The sequence below is a fragment of the Vulpes lagopus genome, chromosome 12, assembly GCF_018345385.1.
Source record: "Vulpes lagopus strain Blue_001 chromosome 12, ASM1834538v1, whole genome shotgun sequence".
Lineage (NCBI taxonomy): Eukaryota > Metazoa > Chordata > Mammalia > Carnivora > Canidae > Vulpes > Vulpes lagopus.
Window position 1 is genome coordinate 64281680 of NC_054835.1, and position 18862 is coordinate 64300541.

General features: G+C 34.5%; 1 protein-coding gene across 1 annotated transcript in view; it reads right to left on the reverse strand.

Moving 5' to 3' along the window:
- The window catches only part of GABRG1 (gamma-aminobutyric acid type A receptor subunit gamma1), a 77148-nt gene that overhangs the window by 8098 nt on the left and 50188 nt on the right, over nucleotides 1-18862 (reverse strand). The window contains exons 4-8 of the mRNA XM_041723894.1: nucleotides 17338-17558; nucleotides 16388-16470; nucleotides 12960-13097; nucleotides 12679-12831; nucleotides 6721-6932 (exon numbers count right to left, since the gene is read on the reverse strand). Coding sequence (XP_041579828.1) covers nucleotides 6721-6932; nucleotides 12679-12831; nucleotides 12960-13097; nucleotides 16388-16470; nucleotides 17338-17558 — 807 coding nt within the window. The remainder of the gene's footprint in view (nucleotides 1-6720; nucleotides 6933-12678; nucleotides 12832-12959; nucleotides 13098-16387; nucleotides 16471-17337; nucleotides 17559-18862) is intronic.

Consider the following 18862-nt stretch of genomic DNA (forward strand, 5'->3'; position numbering starts at 1 on the left):
GTGTGTATGTTTAGAAGCAATAAGATATCATCCTCCCCGTCCGCACACATAAAAGTGAAACCCAATGGTTGCACACTCTACAGTTACAGGCCAAGCTTGCAGGGCCTATTGGAGAAAAATCACCAAGAACTTTCAAAGTAAACTAACAGTACAAAAGAAAAACATGAAGGTGGCCAGCTGGAATTACTGATTCTAATCATTCTGGAAAAATAAAGGAATATTAAACTTTTGAATTGGTTCACTTGGAAATACTTGAAGAGATATTGTGTCCACTTAAGGAAAACAGGTGGGAAAATAGAAAATAAGAACTCTCAGAAATTCAAGAAGTTGTTGCAAATTAAAAAAAAAAAAATCCTAAAGCACTGTCAAATAAAATCTTGAGGAAGTTACCCACAATATATAGACAAAAAATACCTCAATAAAAAGTTACGATAAAAAGAAAATCTGGATTATGTGGATAGTTAACCAAAGAGGTCTAAAATCCATCTAATAAGAATTTTTAGGAGAAAACAGGAATAAATTGAAATAAAGAATCAAGAACATTCTCAGAAATGAAAGATAGGAATATTAAGCAATGAGAAAATGAATAAGGTCAAAAAACAAAAAGTGTATCGATCCTTAAGAAATGTTAATACCACGCAGAAAGAGATGAGGATGAACATATTCAGATAAGAAAACAAAAAGATTTCCTGACAAAGAAATAATAATCAGATTGGCATTGTAATTAGTGATAATAATGAATTTAAAGTAGATATTTAAGTGTATTACTTAACATTCAAAAATTAGCCAATATTTATTAAAGGTAAGATAAAATATTGTAGGAAAGAATAAGGAGACAGTGGGATAGCTGTATTTTCCCCCTTTATACTAAAGAGCTATAACTATTTTGAAATTTGGTGCTTTAAGAATCAGAGATATAACGGAAATGATCATCAGAGGAAAAGATGAGAAAAAATGGTTAAAATGTGGCTAATTCTGAAGACTGTGAGCCAAGGGTTCAGGGCAAATAATTTATTCTTTTACATTTTGCATTGCATGATTTGCTCATGTGTTTCAACCGTGTATATATATTACTATTAAAATTGACATTCTGAATGAGATTTTTTTGTGATTAATCTGGTCCTTTTCAGCTGTACCCATCTATGATGGTTTTAGTAGGAAGAGAAATATCAAGGAGTGTTATTTGGAAATCAAGGTCAAAAAAAAAAACAAAAACAAAAACAAAAACAAAGAGCCCTTGTTGGCGGTACTTATCCCCCTCTAGAGGAGCAGTGATGACAACTGCCACACGTGAAATTAAGTGGCTATTCTCTCTGTTGAAAACATCGCATATCCACTGGCTCTTTACAGTTATTTAAATAACCTTGTATTTCACATCCCATCGATACCAAATGAGCACTCTTGGAAGCTTTCCCAAAAACCATTACAGGAAAGAAGAGTTATAATTTATAAAACTGCGTATTGATACAGATTTTCATTATTTCAGGATCCTGAAAGCTAGACAAATGTTTATCCATATAGATATGAACTAATTGAAAGCAAGATCCTTTCTTTGCAGAGAAGGGGCTGCAGGTTGGGGACCATGGGCAAAACAAAATACCCTGGTTCCTGCTCTCAGCAATGTATTACTTTTTGAACTATTGCAGTGTTTTCCAAATTTATCTCCCTGTCCGTTTTGCCAGCCAAATGTATATTCTGTGCTGTTTCTAATTATTCTTTAGAAACATACAAATGAATATGTTACCTTGCTTTTTACAAACGTGGCTTAACATTGCAGACAGTACACAATGTACTTTTTTTTTTTTAATCATAATACTGGAGACTCTACAACTTGGCCAGAAACCACTTTTCTAACCTCAACCCAGGTTATTTTCTTTCCTAAAATTCGTATTTTCTGGATCAGCACTGTCCAATCCAACTTTCTGTGGTGATAAAGACGTTCTATCTCTGCACAGTCCAATACGGAAGTCACTAGTCACATGCAGCTATTGAGCGCTTGACATGTGACTAATGGTACTAAGACACTGAACTTTAAATTTTAGTTCATTTTAATTAATGAAAATCAACCCAGCCATATACAGTTAATGGCTACTGCATTGGGCAATACAGCTTGGAACACAAAACAACCTACATTTTACTCTCATAGGTAAGACTCAATTTGGCTCACCTGGTTCTTTCTCTTAAACGCCTTTCTAATTTGTTCTCCTGAAATTTGCAACTTATTCCTCAAAGAACTACTTCAGTGATTTTTCTCTGTCAAATCCCCTTGGGAGGAATAAGTTTCCAGCTTTTTGAACGAATTATCTACACTTGAAACGAAAGGAAGCCACCCTCACTCCACTGTGGCTCACATGGACATAGCTTCTTCTTGGTGTTTTGTGCGTAAGCCAATGTTTCACAGACTGAACCACATAGTGTCTTACGACGTCCTCAGTGCAAAGCTCAGGCTTTGTGGTACCTATCTTTATTTCAATACAAATATCTCCTTTAAAAATGTTTTTTATTGGGGCATCTGGGTGGCTCAGGAGGTTAAGCATCCAGCTCTTGGTTTCTGCTCAGGTCATGATCTCAGGGTCCTGAGTTTGAGCCCCACGTTGGGCTCCGCACTCAGCAGGGAGTCTGCTTGAGGATTCTCTCCCCTGCCCGTCCCTCACTGTGCTTTCTCTCTCTCTCTTTCTCAGATAAATAAATCTTTTTTAAAAAAGAAAAAAGAAAAAATGTTTTTTAAAAATTCATATTTATTATAGAAAATATTCTGCTTCAGAAAAAGTATTTGAAACTGGTCATTTACTTGAGCTAATTCTCCTCAGGTGTCTTTGTTTAGTTTTGATTTTTAATCTATATTGTTCTTTATGTATAGTAAATATTTTTTTTTTTTTTTAGAAATTATAGAGTACATATTCTTTTTTTTTTTTTTTTTGGTCTATGTCCTTTCACTCAGCGTAGTTATCATGAAATTTATCCATGACATTGCATGCATCAATAGCCTATCTCTTTTTTTTTTAATTAATTTTTATTGGTGTTCAATTTACCAACATACAGAAAAACACCCAGTGCTCATCCCGTCAAGTTCCACCTCAGTGCCCGTCACCCATTCCCCTCCAACACCCGCCCTCCTCCCCCCTTCCACCACCCCTAGTTCGTTTCCCCGAGTTAGGAGTCTTTATGTTCTGTCTCCCTTCCTGATATTTCCCAACATTTCTTCTCCCTTCCTTTATATTCCCTTTCACTATTTTTTATAACTAGATTTAAAGATAATGAAAGCAAAGAATACATTCTATTGTTTTTTTTTTTTTTTTCTCTCCAAAGTGCCTTGTCTATGTTTGGTGAAATAAACTTCCAACATTGTACATTTTAACCAGATTATGAAGAAGTTAGTCTGTCCTCAAATGGGTAAGACGGGACCCTAATGTAGGTATGTATAACATGGTTTTCTGAGATTCCTAATCATCTATCAGAGGAATATTCTCGTTTCAACGTGAACTGCTCTTTAGTTAATAATAAGTGACTTACCACAGTTACATTTCTATGACCTTTATCTGTCTCAAAGAGTCTTAATTCCATGCAACATTCTTAACTTTGATTTTTAAAAAAATATTGACATAAACATACCCCAAATCATATTTTTGATGAGTATAAATAAAAGCACAATAATATGTATGAGATGGGATGGAAATACGGGCCAAATTAAAATGTCATTGATATTCACAATAAAAAAATAAAGAAGGAGGAAAGATATGGAAAAAAAGATCAAAGGAAAGGAGGATTGAAGGAAGAAAGGAAGGGAGGAGACAGAGAGAGAGGGAGAGAAAGGGCCTAATATATCACATGTAAAGTAAGAAGCATTTTTATTAATTTATATTTTTTAAGATGATTCAGTAAAGCAAGCTAAAAGTCTATTGTGTCCAAACATGATCTCTTTTTAAAACAAATTGGAATACTCTGGGATATTAGTTAAGCAGTCAAACCTAAAGAAGGGGATTTGGGTTTTGCTTTGTAACAGATGTGTGGATCTTTGAGTGACTCTAGTTAAGGTCTTCGATTCTGACCCGACTATTATCCTAAGTAGTCTAGAGAACCAAAGGAAGAAACGCTAGATTTTAAACTACTCAGAATTGTGAGCTTATGGAAGAAAGTGTGTAATGGAAGGAAGAGAAAGAGAGAAGGAGAAGGAGGAGAAGAGGATGAAGAAGGAGGCGGAGGAGGGAAGGAAAGTGAGGGAAGAAAGAGGAGGAAGAGGAAGAAGAACAATAACAATAAGGAAACATTTGAAAAGGTGTAAAGGCAAAGACCCTACAAGATTTCTGGGTCTAGGGCACCCGGGTGGCTCAGGCGTTGAGCGTCTGCCTTTGGCTCAGGTCGTGTCATGACCCCGGGGTCCCGGGATCGAGTCCCATATCGGGCTCCCTGCGGGGAGCCTGCTTCTCCCTCTGCCTGTGTCTCTGCTTTTTTCTGTGTCTTTCATGAATAAATAAATAAAATCTTAAAAAAAAAAAAAAAACAAGATTTCTGGGTCTAGGTTGTGCGATTGATTGTGTTGGCTGGTAGAAGAAAAAGCAGACTCCACCAAACCATTAAGTAGAGCACTTGAGGCAACAAGCAGAGCTGTTCATTCTTCATAAAAGTGCATTCTGATTCACTTGATTAGCAAGACCAGATGGCTGAACACTGAACCAAGCGGGGAGTCAGATTTGATTACTGATCCCAGTTTTTCAATCAAAATGTCATTTAGTATTAAAAGAGCTCATACATCACATAACTGAACAGAAAGGAAAAACTATAAGACTTGATTTGGGCCTGAAAGAAAATATTTTATGTGCCCAGGTAGTCAGTTATCTATACCAATTTACCTTTCAAAGTTTAGTGTTTCAAAGATCTTAGTTGATTTTTATTCCATATTTTTGTTAATTTTTATGATTTTGCTTCCTTGGCTTGATAAATATTTTAAATAGCCTATATATTATTCTTAAATAGCTATTCTAGAACGTTGCCTAGGATATGGGTGTCCTTAAATATTTAGTGAATGAAATATTTAAAAACATCATGATTTTAAAGTTTGCACTCCAGTGCTTAAGCTTCCTGAGTAAATGTGGCAGCCAAACTGATTAGCTATAGTCCCAGAGTAGCCACTTGGTTGAGTGTCTTTGATAATATAATAATAGTACATACATCATACGTTCTTAGAATGAAATTAGAGAATCTATGTGAGATTGTACATTTCCTGATTTTATTCACAATTTCCAGAAGTAGAATTTTCAAAGTAATAATTGAACATGGCTGTGGATGAGTAAATAATGAAGTGGGAAATCCGGAGAGGATACATGGATTTGATTCAAGGAAAATTAGTCGAAAACCTGCATTCTTCTTTACCTAAAAATTTAGCAAATGGATATTAATGTTGACAACATTGACCTCTGATGGTTTCTCCGTTCAGAGGCTACACTGTGTCCTATGCATAAGCTCAAATAAGTCAAATTGAGAAAGTCACAGGCTAACTCTGCGGTGTGAGTTATCCAATGTGTACTGCCAGCAATGGGCTCTGCTCTCTTGGAATACTGTGGGAAGGCAAATACACGTAGGGTTTGGTCCTTGGAATATAACATGAAAAGTAAAATATAATTTAAAAATATGTCAAAGTTGTAGAAAGAAATTAATGAAAGGTGGGAGGAGGGAAGAAAAGCACTGCATCCTAGAACTTATTAAGTTAGGAGCTAATATGGGAAACTCCACGCCCCATTCTATACCCTCTATGGTAGGCTTACAAGCTTGCCACTCAAGCAGAGCTATTGTACACAGTTTTCATTTATTTAGATATTTGGGAACAAATCTGCTTTGAAAATCTTTACTGGAATCAGCAATAAAGTGCCCTTTGGGTCAATATTGGAGAAACACATGTTTGCTTTTCTGAGTCCTATGAGAACAGGAAATATAAAGGAACGATTACAAGCTTCAGCTCTGGCATATAAAAAGGCCTGGATATGAGTCTTGGATTTTTCACTTCCTACAGCTATCCTTGTGCACATTCCTGAACTTGTTCGCATAGGAGTATAAATGAAATCATTCATGTCAAATACTTGGCATACTCAGTGACTGTTGGATATTCTTTACGGTTGTTATAATTGCCATTATGCTAAGAGGTTATAATTGACTGTCCAACACTTAAGTATCTTAGAATTAACAGAACCAGTTCTAATATATGAATTTAATGTTCCGTATGTTGAGGTAGATATATGAGAAGGATGGGGGGAGTGAGAGCACACAAATATACACAAACCCAAAACACTCGACAGCTATGACTTTCAAACACGGCTGAACACTAACATTAAAGAGGATTCTTCGTCTCTAAAAATGAAGTGATTTTGTGGGCCACCTGTTGTGAGAGCCCAAATCCTAACCACCCCCCAAAATAGAATCAAGGAGATATCTTAAATTATTTTTTAGGCACAAAGAATCTACCACTTGAGGAAAATTCCCAGCATAAGAAACCACTCTTTACAAGGGGGAGCCAAGGGTCTTTTCTAAGGGGAACTATTAACCTCCTTTTCCTGGTGGGCAAAGACCTCACAGTCACTGAAACCTCCGGTTTCACCTTCACGTGATTTAGGCTTTGTTAGAGAGCCTCAAGACTCTCTGTCCGTCTAAGCAGGCATAACATGAGTATTCAAAACCGTATCTCTAATAGTGAGTTGCTGTTTATAAAAATAGAGATTTTTAACATACCGAGCTTTTATTCTTTAGCTTTCTGTTTCTAGTGGTCTTTCCCTTTTTGTTGCTGGTAAAGTAATGCAAGGTGCCATATTCCATCAAGGCTGCAAAGACAAAAATGAAACAGACGGACACAAAAAGATCCATCGCAGTCACGTAGGAGACCTTAGGTAATGACTTCCTGGCGATTGTGCTCAGGGTGGTCATGGTCAGAACTGTAGTGATACCTGTGGGGGGAGAGGGGAAAACATATATAAAAAAAATAGCATCCCATTTTTATTATTTCACCTGGTTTGGCAAGGTTGGGAGCAGGAAGAAATAGTGGAAACAAAAGGATATGATTAGTCATGATTTACAGGAAAAAAGAAAAAAAAATGACTGGTAACCATAGCTACATTCTGTTCAATGGTCTCTTTGTGTCCATAATGAGTTCTAATCGTCTAAATCTGTGAGCTACAAATAACTGACTCCCCACGCCCATCCTTCCATTCCTCCAGCCACAGACCCTCCGATTTTTAGCTGGCGTGATGCTGCGTGAACTTGGCCACCTTCTCTCAACTATGTGTGGACTGGACACAGGCTGAGATCTAGCCAAGGAGAAGTAAGTCACGGGTGGAAACCGGGTCCAACAAATGGCAGGAAAAAGGCAAAAAGGGAGTCCAAAGTTTCAAATTCCAGGGGTGCCTGGGTGTCTCGGTTAAGCCTTGGCCTTAGGATTGGGTCATGATCCCAGCCCCAAGGCTGGCTCTTTGCTCAGCCAGGAGCCTGCTTCTCCCTCTCCCTCTGCCTCCTGCCTCACCTGCTCTCTCTCTCTCTCTCTCTCTGTCTCTCTCTCTCTCTCTCTGTTAAATGATAAAAATCTTTTAAAAGGTTTCAAATTTCCAATTGTAAAATCAACAACTCATGAGGATGTAATGCAAAAAGCATGGTGATTATGGTCATGAAGACTGTGCTGTATATTTAAGTCACTGAGAGTAGATCTTCCAAGTTCTCATCACAAGAAAATAAATTCCATGATGACGTTTATTAACTCGACTGAACGGTGGTGAACATTTCACAAGATACACAAACATTGAATCATTATGCTCTACTCGTAGTACTAAGGTAGTGTCAAGTGTATCTCAATAAAAATAAGAGATGGCATCAGAGAGACAGAAAATGCCCATCTTTCCCTCTTCCTTGTAGCTTTCTGCTGGAATCCAATGGCCAGAGCACCAAGAGCCACCTTAGCACCTTAGATAATCGTGAGGATCAAGGTCATCCACCACACAGCAGGAAACTAGTGGGAGCCCGAGCCCCTCAGACTGCAACCCCTGGGCTTCTCACATGAAGAGCAAATACTCTCCTACCTAACTGAAGCTACAGTGATTTTCAGTGTGTTTTATGCCACACACGGTTAAAGTGGATCCAAACTAGTACAAGTGTTTTTCTTATATAATAACTTGAATTCAAGTTAATTTTTTTTTCATCTCAAAGTTTAAGCAAAAAATTATGGGCAAGAATATGCCCATAGAATACTTAGGCACAGAGAAAACCTTCAGATTTTAAAGAATTCAGCATATAAAATTGGGTATTTTCATTTTTTATTTATTTTTTCTCCCTGGGCCTCAGCCCTGTGTATGCATCTCTGGGTGTGTCTCTTTCTCTTTAGTCTTGGCTTTGTTGTGGTTCTCACCACTGCTGAACCCCGAACTCACCGCTGTACGTGCCATATCCCTCCTTACATACGCTGCTATAATTCTTATTCTGTGTCCACCAGATATGGCCCCATGAGTGGAACTGCATACTCTCCAAAGAGTGCTTACTATAATGCCAAATTCTTTTTAATTTGGCCAATTACTTATATAGTGGCAACATCTGTGATGAAAAAAAAGGATCTCTTTGAAATAGTAAGAAATATTTCTTGGGCAGCCTGGGGGGCTCAGGGGTTTAGTGTCGCCTTTGGCCCAGGGCGTGATCCTGGAGTCCCAGGATTGAGTCCCACATCAGGTTCCCTACAGGGAGCCTGCATCTCCCTCTGCCTGTGTCTCTGCCTCTCTCTCTCTCCCTGTGTCTCTCGTGAATAAATAAATAAAAATCTTTAAAAAAAAAAAAAGAAATATTTCTTTTGACACATGCCCTGATAATTCCTCTTAAACACCCATCTTTTTTACTTTTATCATCACAGGATTGAAAAAAAAAAAAGTAAAGATGACAGAGGTATGATAGATTGGGAGTCATGATGGCAAATTTAAGTTCAAATTCTGACTCTTCTGTTTGCTCTGTGACCTTCAGGAGTTTCTTAACTCCTCTGTGCCTTTCAACTAAAAAACTGACACAGTAATATCTTGCTTAGTACTTATAATAAATTTATACATAAGGTATTTACTTTACTTATTAGCTCTTAAGGTAGGTACTTAAAATATTTATTTTATCTCCTTCTTTCTAATAGTAGCATCATAAAGCTCTAATTTCCCCTCTAAGCAATGCTTTAGAGTTGCATCTCATAAATATTTATATGTTAAATTCTAATTAAAATTCAGTTTGAAATATTTTCTAATTTCCATTTTTGACCCAAGGGTTATCTAAAAGGTCATTTTAAAATTTCCAAATAGGTGAAGATATTATTACCTATATTATTTATATTAATTATTTAAAAAAATTTTTTTTTAGAAAGCGGGAGGGAGAGAGAGAGAGACTGAGGGAGAGGCAGAGAGAAAGTCCCGAGCAGGCCCCACATGGAGCCCGGTATGGGGCTGGGTCCCACAGTCCTGAGATTATGACCTGAGCCAAAAATCAAGAGTTAGACATTTACCCGACTGAGCCACCCAGGTGCCCCTATTTCTATTTATTCATAATTCATTTCCATTTTGGTCAGAAAATATACTCTAGAAAATTTTGGTCTTTTGAATTTTATTGAGATCTGTGTTAATGCTCCATATGTACTTGAAAATACAGCGCATCTTGTAGTTAGGTGTAGTCCTCTAAAATAGCAATCAAGCCAAGTAGTTGATAATTTCATTTGGATTTTCTAGATCTTCATTGGTTTTCTTTCATGCACTTGTTCTATCAATGAGTGAGAAATGACATTAAAATATCCGAAGATGGGGGATCCCTGGGTGGCTCAGCGGTTTAGCGCCTGCCTGAGTCCCAGGATCGAGTCCCACGTAGGGCTCCCGGCATGGAGCCTGCTTCTCCCTCCTCCTGTGTCTCTGCCTCTCTCTCTCTCTCTCTCTCTCTCTCTCTCTATGTCTATCATAAATAAATAAATAAATAAATAAATCTTTAAAAAAATAAAATAAAATATTCAAAGATGATGACAGATTTCTTTTTTTCTCCTATTATCCCTGACAGTTTTTTGCTCAGGAATTATTTTTAAGCCAAATTACTTTGGCTTAAAAATTACAATTATTTTTAAGCCAAAACTGTAAAGGCTAGGTGTATGGCAAGTGCTAAATGATTTCCATGAATAAACAGATCTTTCATCTTCCTCACTTTACACATTTTCCTCCCGGTAACTTATTAAATCCCAACATTGCTGTACTCAGGCAAAGGGAAATTTCCTAACATAATCCTGGCTTCCATACTTATATCCCAATTTACAAAAAAAGACCATGTGTGTTTGGAGTTCAATATCAATGGCTGCAGCAAAATCTTCTACATCACATGAAGAATAAAATCGAAAGCCCATAAAATGACTCACCAAAACCTACATGATCTGACTACTAGCCACATCTCCAATCTCATTTTCCATCACTTCTCAGTCAGTTCTAGCCATAATAAAGGCTTTTTTCTGACCTTCAAGAATGATGGAGAGGATGATCCCCCCCGCCCCCCCTTAGGACCTGGTGGTTCTCCATGCCTGGCCTGCCTTTCTACCAGATATCCACCAGCCTAGCTCCCATGCTTCACTGGGTCTCTGCTACCCCTCTTAGAGGCGAAGCCCGAGTCCACAGGACAAAATACCAAACATCCTATCTACCTACACCCTCTGTCATTCTCTTATCATTTCTTTTGCTCTCTCTTCATAGCCTTTATTTCTCACCGATGTTATATACTCTTTATATTTGTACATTATCTGTACATTACACCCCACCAAAACATAAATGCCAGGAACATAAGGATTTTATAGCTACTGTTAACACCAAAGCACTTAGAACACTGCTTAGTTCATAAAAAAACATTTAGTAGATGTTTGCTAGAACACAATGTGGAATAAATAAGCTCAGGAAATTGCCCTTCAATGACATATATGGATGGATGGATGGATGCATATGGGTTTTTTTTGAAAATGAAATAATTTATTTGAATTGTGTTTTAGGTTCCAAATTTATTCTTCACTGTATTTTCATTTTATTTTAGGTTTGAAAGCTTAGTTATAAAACATTTTATTTGTATATTAGCATTCTTTATGCTTTCAATGCTTATTGCATTCCCTACCTAATATCCCAATCCCATTGCCATGTCAGCTCTCAACTGGTTAGTTTTAGATTCTTTTAGGGACTGTAAATTTGAGAGCCACATAAAGAGCTGCTTATGTTCTTATCTAATGTGTATATATATGTGTGTGTATGTGTGTGTGTGTTTATGTGCATATACTTGTTTAAAAAATATCTTGAGCTCCAAATACATATGGCCCACAATTAATATAAAAGATATTCTTCAAGTTAGATATGGCTATGGCTTATCTTTATAGTTGGTATGCTAATATTAAAAAATATGAATTCACGTAACAACACAATTTCACAATTGGCTATTTCCTTTCATGACACTAAGGCATGGCTTTTGGCTTCATACAAATAGAATGGGAGAAATAATCCATTCAGATTTTCTTTGGGAAGAAATATGAGAATAATGTTTAAAAACAGAATAGAATATTTAAGTCATACTCATGGTAGGATACAAAAATCTGAAATAATTTATTTACTTCAGATCATAAAATAACATGAAATAATAATAATAATAGTTTAAATAGGAAACAAAACTCAGGTGTTAGTACATTTTATTCACTGGCTATATCTACGCTTCTCTTTATACTCTCATGGGGACTGCAGTTTCAAGTACAGAGCGGGGTGCCTCAGGCTTTATCTTGCCACTTTTATGTGATTTGCATTTTACTGAATTTTATTACATGGAATTATTCACCAGCTATCATAGAAACCACATGAAAACCTCATTGTTGAAAACAGATTGTGCCTACTTTTTATTTTTAAAGATACAATTATCAGTAGTGTGCTTCATATCTTGCACTGCTCTTGCGAATGGAATTGATCAATAAGTTGTCTTTGTATATCAATACATAAATGGACGTTATTTTCTTTTAAACAAATGTACAGTAATTAGACATATGTTCTTATATGATTTTGACTATTGCAATTGATTCCTAAAGAAAGAAACCAAAAGTCTATTTTTTCAAGTATGAATTACAAATTGCCCTTTTAATCAGTGCTATTGTACAGGCAACTCTCAAAATATTCAGACTAATTACACATTCTATAGATTACAGAAGCCCAGAAGTGTCTTGTCCCTTTCAGTGACTTGCCCTTCTTAAAAGTTCACTGTTGATTAGCACCATTGTAAGAACAGGGGCTTTCAAAGCCTTCTAAACACACATCGGTCAATAAAAGCTGGCTATCAGTGATTCAGCTAAAAAATAATATAAAACCTTGATGAGAAGTGATTAAAAATATAGACCAAATTGAGATTCAGGTATTGTGTGTGTTTTTGCTTATTAATTCTTGCTGAGTATTTATGTTTTTTCTCTTTGAAATCCATTAGCAGGAAATATTCTTAAAAAATTCTGAAGTTTTAAATTCTTTGTGATTCTATTTCTTACTTGTTTTTCATATACTCATTTCAACATGTTGCACTAGAATATTTTTAAAATTTTACTTGTTCATAATGTAAAAGAGTATTCTAATATGTTCAACTCTAAACTTTCTTCACATTATTTCAACAGTCTCATGACATTATAGCATAATATTCATATCATACCAAGTGATGTTCTTGCAGGTACAGCATCTTTATTGATCCAAAAAGACACCCAAGAAAGTACAACTGTCAAAATACATGGGATGTAGGTTTGAATAGTGAAATATCCCATTCGTCTGCTCAGGTCAAAAAAAATTGTCATGATAATATAATCTCCTGGAAGAAAAAAAAAGTTTTATTTTTGCTATTAAATTTATAGAAGTACAGATTCCAACTTATAAATTTAAATACAAAGTCATCTGGTGCTAGCATCATTCACTGATTGGTGTTTGTTTCCTTCTTACCAGAGATTGTGTGAGAAATTTCAGTCGAGTTCCGTAACCCTACAAATGCAAACTGATATAATCTCCAGTATTTAGGATCAGCCACTTCAACAGAAGGTTTTTTCCACTTATACTCAATTTCATTTTTAGGGTACCCATCTAGGTAAAAGTTAAAATAAAAATATATAGATTAGCAAGATCTAAATCTGTTACTGTTTCAATACCAACATTATTCAAAGACAAGTTCTTTGAAATGCATTGTTGTGTTATAGGATATATCGAACACAGGAAATATAACATAAAATATGTGTATACACTATATAAAAATGCATAAAGTCAATCCCATAGTGATTAAATAATGATAATCCTTGAAACTGGACTTAAATAAAAAAATAAAATCATGCTGGTGTCCACCCCAATCTAGTATACGCTCTCATAACCAGAGGTAACCACTAACTTGATTTCTACGATAATCTTCTGTTTTTGTTATAGATTTTCTGATATGCATTTCTGAAACATATAGCAAAATTTAGGTTCTTTTTGAATTTTACTTGATTGTTGCCATACTAGATACATTACTAATATCTTATTATATATATTATATTAATAATATAATATGTAATGTAATATACATTATAAAATAAAATATTTTACTTCTTTCGCTATGACATTTGCAATAGTAATTCATGCTAATGTATGTAGCTTTAGTAAATTTGTTCCATTGTAAAGACGTGCTGAAATGTATCCATTTTACTGTTGTAGACACCTATAACATTTTTTGTCAGCTATCATAACATTGCTACTAGTAACATGACAATACATGCCTTGCAAAATACATATATGCAGGTTTCTCTGGGATATATACCTAAGTATGGGGTAGCTGAGGTCGTGGATTGCGTGTAATTTCTACTTTATGAGACAGGGCCAATCTTATTTCATAAAGAGTATACCAATAAATTCAAAGTATACCAATAAATTCTCTTGCCAGCCAGAGTGTGAAAGTATACTTGGATCCATATTCTCATTTAACTTGACGTGGACAGTCTATTTTTACTGGTATGTAAGTGTATTTTATTTCGCATATTCCTGATTACAAATGAAACGTAGTAACTTTTTTATATATTTATTAGATTCTTAGATTTCTCCTTTGGAAAACTGCTTTGTTCATCACCTATTCTTTAATTGGATTCCCTCCCTCTCTCCCTTTCTCTCTCTCTCGCTCTCTCTCTCTCTTTTGGTCTGAATAGTTATATATTCTGAATACTACATCTTTGTTAGTTATTTGTGTTGAAAATTTTTTTTTTCATCTTGGAAGTTACTTAGGATGGAGCAAGGGCTTTTCAGAGTAATCAAGTGAAGGAAATTTAAGCTGCAAATTCATGTGAAGGTAGGGTTGTAATTATATCCTCTCAAGGAGTTATTTCATCCTGGTATGCTGATTGCAGAGGCAACTTTTCTTTTAGACTTTAGTGGTTGTTTGTGTGTGTGTGTGTGTGTGTGTGTGTGTGTGCATGTATGGGCATGGGGGGTGCTTCTTCATCTTATCCTAAGCGTCCAGCCTTTGTAACCCAGCTGTATGTGGAAATTATGTTCTATTAGAACATAATCCACAAAGCTGTCAAAGTCAAAGCTCAAATTTATCTTGTTTGGCAAACGTCCTCAGGTTAAAACAGACTATAAACCTCCTTTCTAACTTCATTTTTTATGCTTCACTTCCTTCCTAGTGATTTCGCTCACATGTTTATGAGAAGATTTTTAATAACATGATGTCTTAAATTATTTTCAATGGAAGAATTGGTCTACCACATTATAGGAACAGAATTTACCAATAACTTTTAAAATTTCCAAAACATATCATTTTGTACCAGGATGTCCTCATCAGCCATTCAATGAAATAGCTGCTATCTCTCCACTAACCTATTTAAGCATCTCTTCTCTCTTTTTTTTTCATGTCTCCTTTTCTCTTCTATAGGGCTCTAATCATCCTACTTTTCCATATTTTGTATTTTTTAAATTATTATCAATGCAATATAATCATAGTACATAGGAGTGTGGGCACAAATAAAAATAGTGAGCTTATTACTTAACTACTCTAAATTTCATGATATTGACTTTTAAAAAGGGGATATATTGAAATCTTTGGATATATTTGTTGTGAAATATCAGGTATAGAAACCTTAATTCCCTGCTGGATCCATGTAAATACCTTTAAAAAAGTTAGCTATGATTATTATGTTTATGTCAGTAATAACCAATTGCTTTCACAGGGATAGATTATCAATTTATACCAAGGACAATCAAAGCCAAAGAGATAAATTCTCTTAATTCTCACACAAAGAATTAAGTCAGTGTCTAGAGGCAAGTACAATAATAGCTACATTTTCAAATATTTGCATATCAACTATTCATTGAGTGCTTGGATTAATCAAGTCCTTGTTATGATTTGGGTGTTTTATTCATTGAAAAGTTAATGTTAGAAAATTAAAGCAGTAGATAAATTATAAATTTGAAAGGACATTTTAATGAGATAAAAATCAGTAAGAAAAGTCAAGAAAATCATCAATAAAAGCAACAAGAGATATTTGGGGATTTTGTAAGTGAAGAAGCAGGATACTTGTGAATACATAAAATTTACAATGAATAGACTTTAGAATTTGATATCTAAAATACTCAAATTTCAATAGAAAAAAATAGCATTAGACAATTTGTGGATATAGGCAAAAACATTTTTAAAACTCATTTTACATGTTTTCTTAAGACTTGCTCTATTATCTGTTATCTAGAAAAACATTTTTATAAAAATCTATGTGAAAATGTTAGTAAATATGAATTAAATTGATATTCATATAGAAAGGTAATAATTATTTTCTTGAAACAAAATACTTTTTATATTCAAAATATTTAGCTTTAATCATTTCTCTATGTTTCAGTCTTTCTTTTGAATAAAATAAGCTTATTTCTACCTTGGCTTTTCCAACTCATTAAAGTCTTCTCAAAGATTTGCTATTCATGTAGTAAATATTATTCACCAAACCAATCTTTGAAACATATTTTAAAACCCAGTGTAATAAAGTTAAACCTTGCCTCAGGGAGATGAACAAAATTTGAAGCAATATTTTATTCATGGCACTGTTAAAACATTTGAACAGAAACCTATCTTCAGGACTACTTTACTTAATCAAAATAGGAAAAAGGCACTTGGATTAAGCCAAAATTTGTAGGAATGATATAATTAAAAATATACATTTACTATATGCATTTATTGTCAATTTTAATTTAAAAGCAAGAAACAAATATATCATTTGTAATTATTTTATCTGAGACATAAACATAATCCACACTTATTAAAATTATATAAATCATATTTTATCTCATTTTACTTTACATTTTTAAATAAACAGAGTCTGAGGCTAAAATTCTATGAAATTATCACATATTTTGTTACTTACAGCTTGAAAATTCCAGTGGACAGGAATGTTCATCCATAGGAAAGTTATGAAGCTGAAGATAACATTCTGCATTAATTGTTAATCTGTTTAAATGAAAAAATAAATATTAAATAATAAAATATAATCTCAATCATTAAAAATCCCTTGTCTAATTTTTAGGAATGATTTTGGCCTACCATAATGGACTGTGATCTATTAGAAAATAATAATAATTGCAACCTCTCAAAGTTTTAAAAGTGGTAATATCATAATATTTACAATATTGTAATATTCTAATAGAATACTGTAATATTCTAATATTCTCCTCTCCAGCCAAATAAGCTACCATCCTGTACATTTCAGTTTAATTTCTTTTCACGGTAAGAAGTTTATACTTCAAGACCACAACAGACATTGCACACGCATAGAATTAACAATATACACGGTTAAGCACAGTGATTGTTTTCTCTTAAATTTTCATGAACTTCTTTTCATGAAGGATGATTCTTAATAAGATATGTTAAGATTTAATGTCCAAGACAATGAATTAAATAAACTTGAATATCATATACATCAACCTTTGTTTAATGCTTTCTTGAGGATGTTTTACTACATTATTGAAAATTTTAGAGCAGGACAGGCTCCTAGAGAAAATCTCAGTCAACCATTTGCATCATAGGTTTATAGGTTAGAAAACATAATGCTCACATCACATCCTCTTATGTTTCAGAGGAGGGAGCTATCAAGAGGTTTTTCTTCTTTGCATTTAGTCCCTTTCATACACTAGTTACTCTGAGCTTAAAAAAAAAAAAAAAAAAGCTTCCAAAATATTCCACCATTTTAGATCTAAGTGGATGAAAGGAACTCCATATTTCTGCCTTTGTAAAACTGAAGAAAGAAAATTTGTAAGTTGATCAAGTATTAGTACGGAAAATAAATTAGAGCACCTACCTTTTAAAAAATAGTATTACCTTAGAGTATATAGAACTCGTCCATCATTCCAAATTCGAAGCAGACGGTTAGGAGTTGTTATCCAATGTGCATCAGATTTTCTTGAGTTTCGGAAGAAAGTGTCAGGAATCCAAATTTTTCCTACCATATTACTGTTAAGCATAAGCACTTTCATGGTACTGTTGAATTTTAAACGACTGTCAAACCAGGTTTGGGCAAAAATTATATCTATTGTGTATTCCTGAAAAATAAAAAGAAAGGTAACAACCTATAATAGTAAAGTCACTATTTTAGGTGTTTTCTTCAGATGTTTAAATTTTTACATTATAAAGTTTCTGTAAGTAAATAGCACCAAACTCGGTCTTCTCAAATTAAAAAGAGTATGCCATTATCTTAACCTTCTTCTTTAAATGGTTACCTATGTCATACAAAATAAAACCCAAAAATTCTAGTAGTAACTGCTTCCCAGTGTGGCTTTATAATTGTTCTGTATATTTTACTCAAGATTTTATAATACATAGGATATAGTCATTCAATATAAAAGCAAAGTATCTTAATGTTAACAATTTTTGTGATATTTATTCAGAGCTGAAGTTAAAAAAATCACAAACAAGCACAAAATCAAGATGCAAATACTCATCAAGTTATCTGAAGAGCCTTATATTATGTCTTTTGTCCAAAATATTAATTACAATTACTTAGCCCCACTGTTTTCAAATGTTTTGAAGCAATCACACACATGCACATCCCCCATGAAGTGCATGTAACATGCCAAGCAGTATGTTGAGTTTTGCATGTATCCTGTCATTAAATCCTTACTGCAACCGTGTGAATATTACTGCTACAATCTTTATTTTTAAGTCACATGTCCTAAGCAATGCAGAAGTAAAATAATTCTCCCCCATCACAGAGGTAATTAGGCAGTTGATAAGGAGACTGAGCCACCACAGGCTGAATCCCAAATCCACATCCACAACCACCTCATATAATGGTAGTCCTAGTGGAGTCCGATGGGTGCAAATATGAGAGCACAGGCTGGGCCCGTTATCAGCAAGCATTGCATGGTTGAGAGAGAACCCTAAAGGAAGTGATTGTATCCTAAAAAAATGCCTGCCATAGTATAGGCATTAAGATTGATTTAATAAAAATTAATGAAGAAGAATGTAGTAATTGTCAATGCTATTGAGGAAGGTGATCATAGGCATGTGTGTGTAAAACTTTCATATTAAAAGAAAAAGAAAAGAGTAAATTGAAAAATATGCGGTATTATGTGAGTTACTTGTGGTGGGAAATATTGGTTGCTCACGCCTGATAGAGTGCCAGCAATTGGCCAATTTACCTAGATGGATTAGTTTAAGAAACAGAAGTGTAATTGTGAGTTTGAGAAATGAATGAAGATCTGAAAAAAAAAGGTAAGGAGAATAATAAATAAACAGACTAAAGTCAACTTGTTCATAGGAAAGTTGTATCAAATCCTAGTTTCACGGCTAGTATATAGAGGAAATAGAGAAGGAATATGGATTAGGAAGGAAAGCCTTCTTTTAG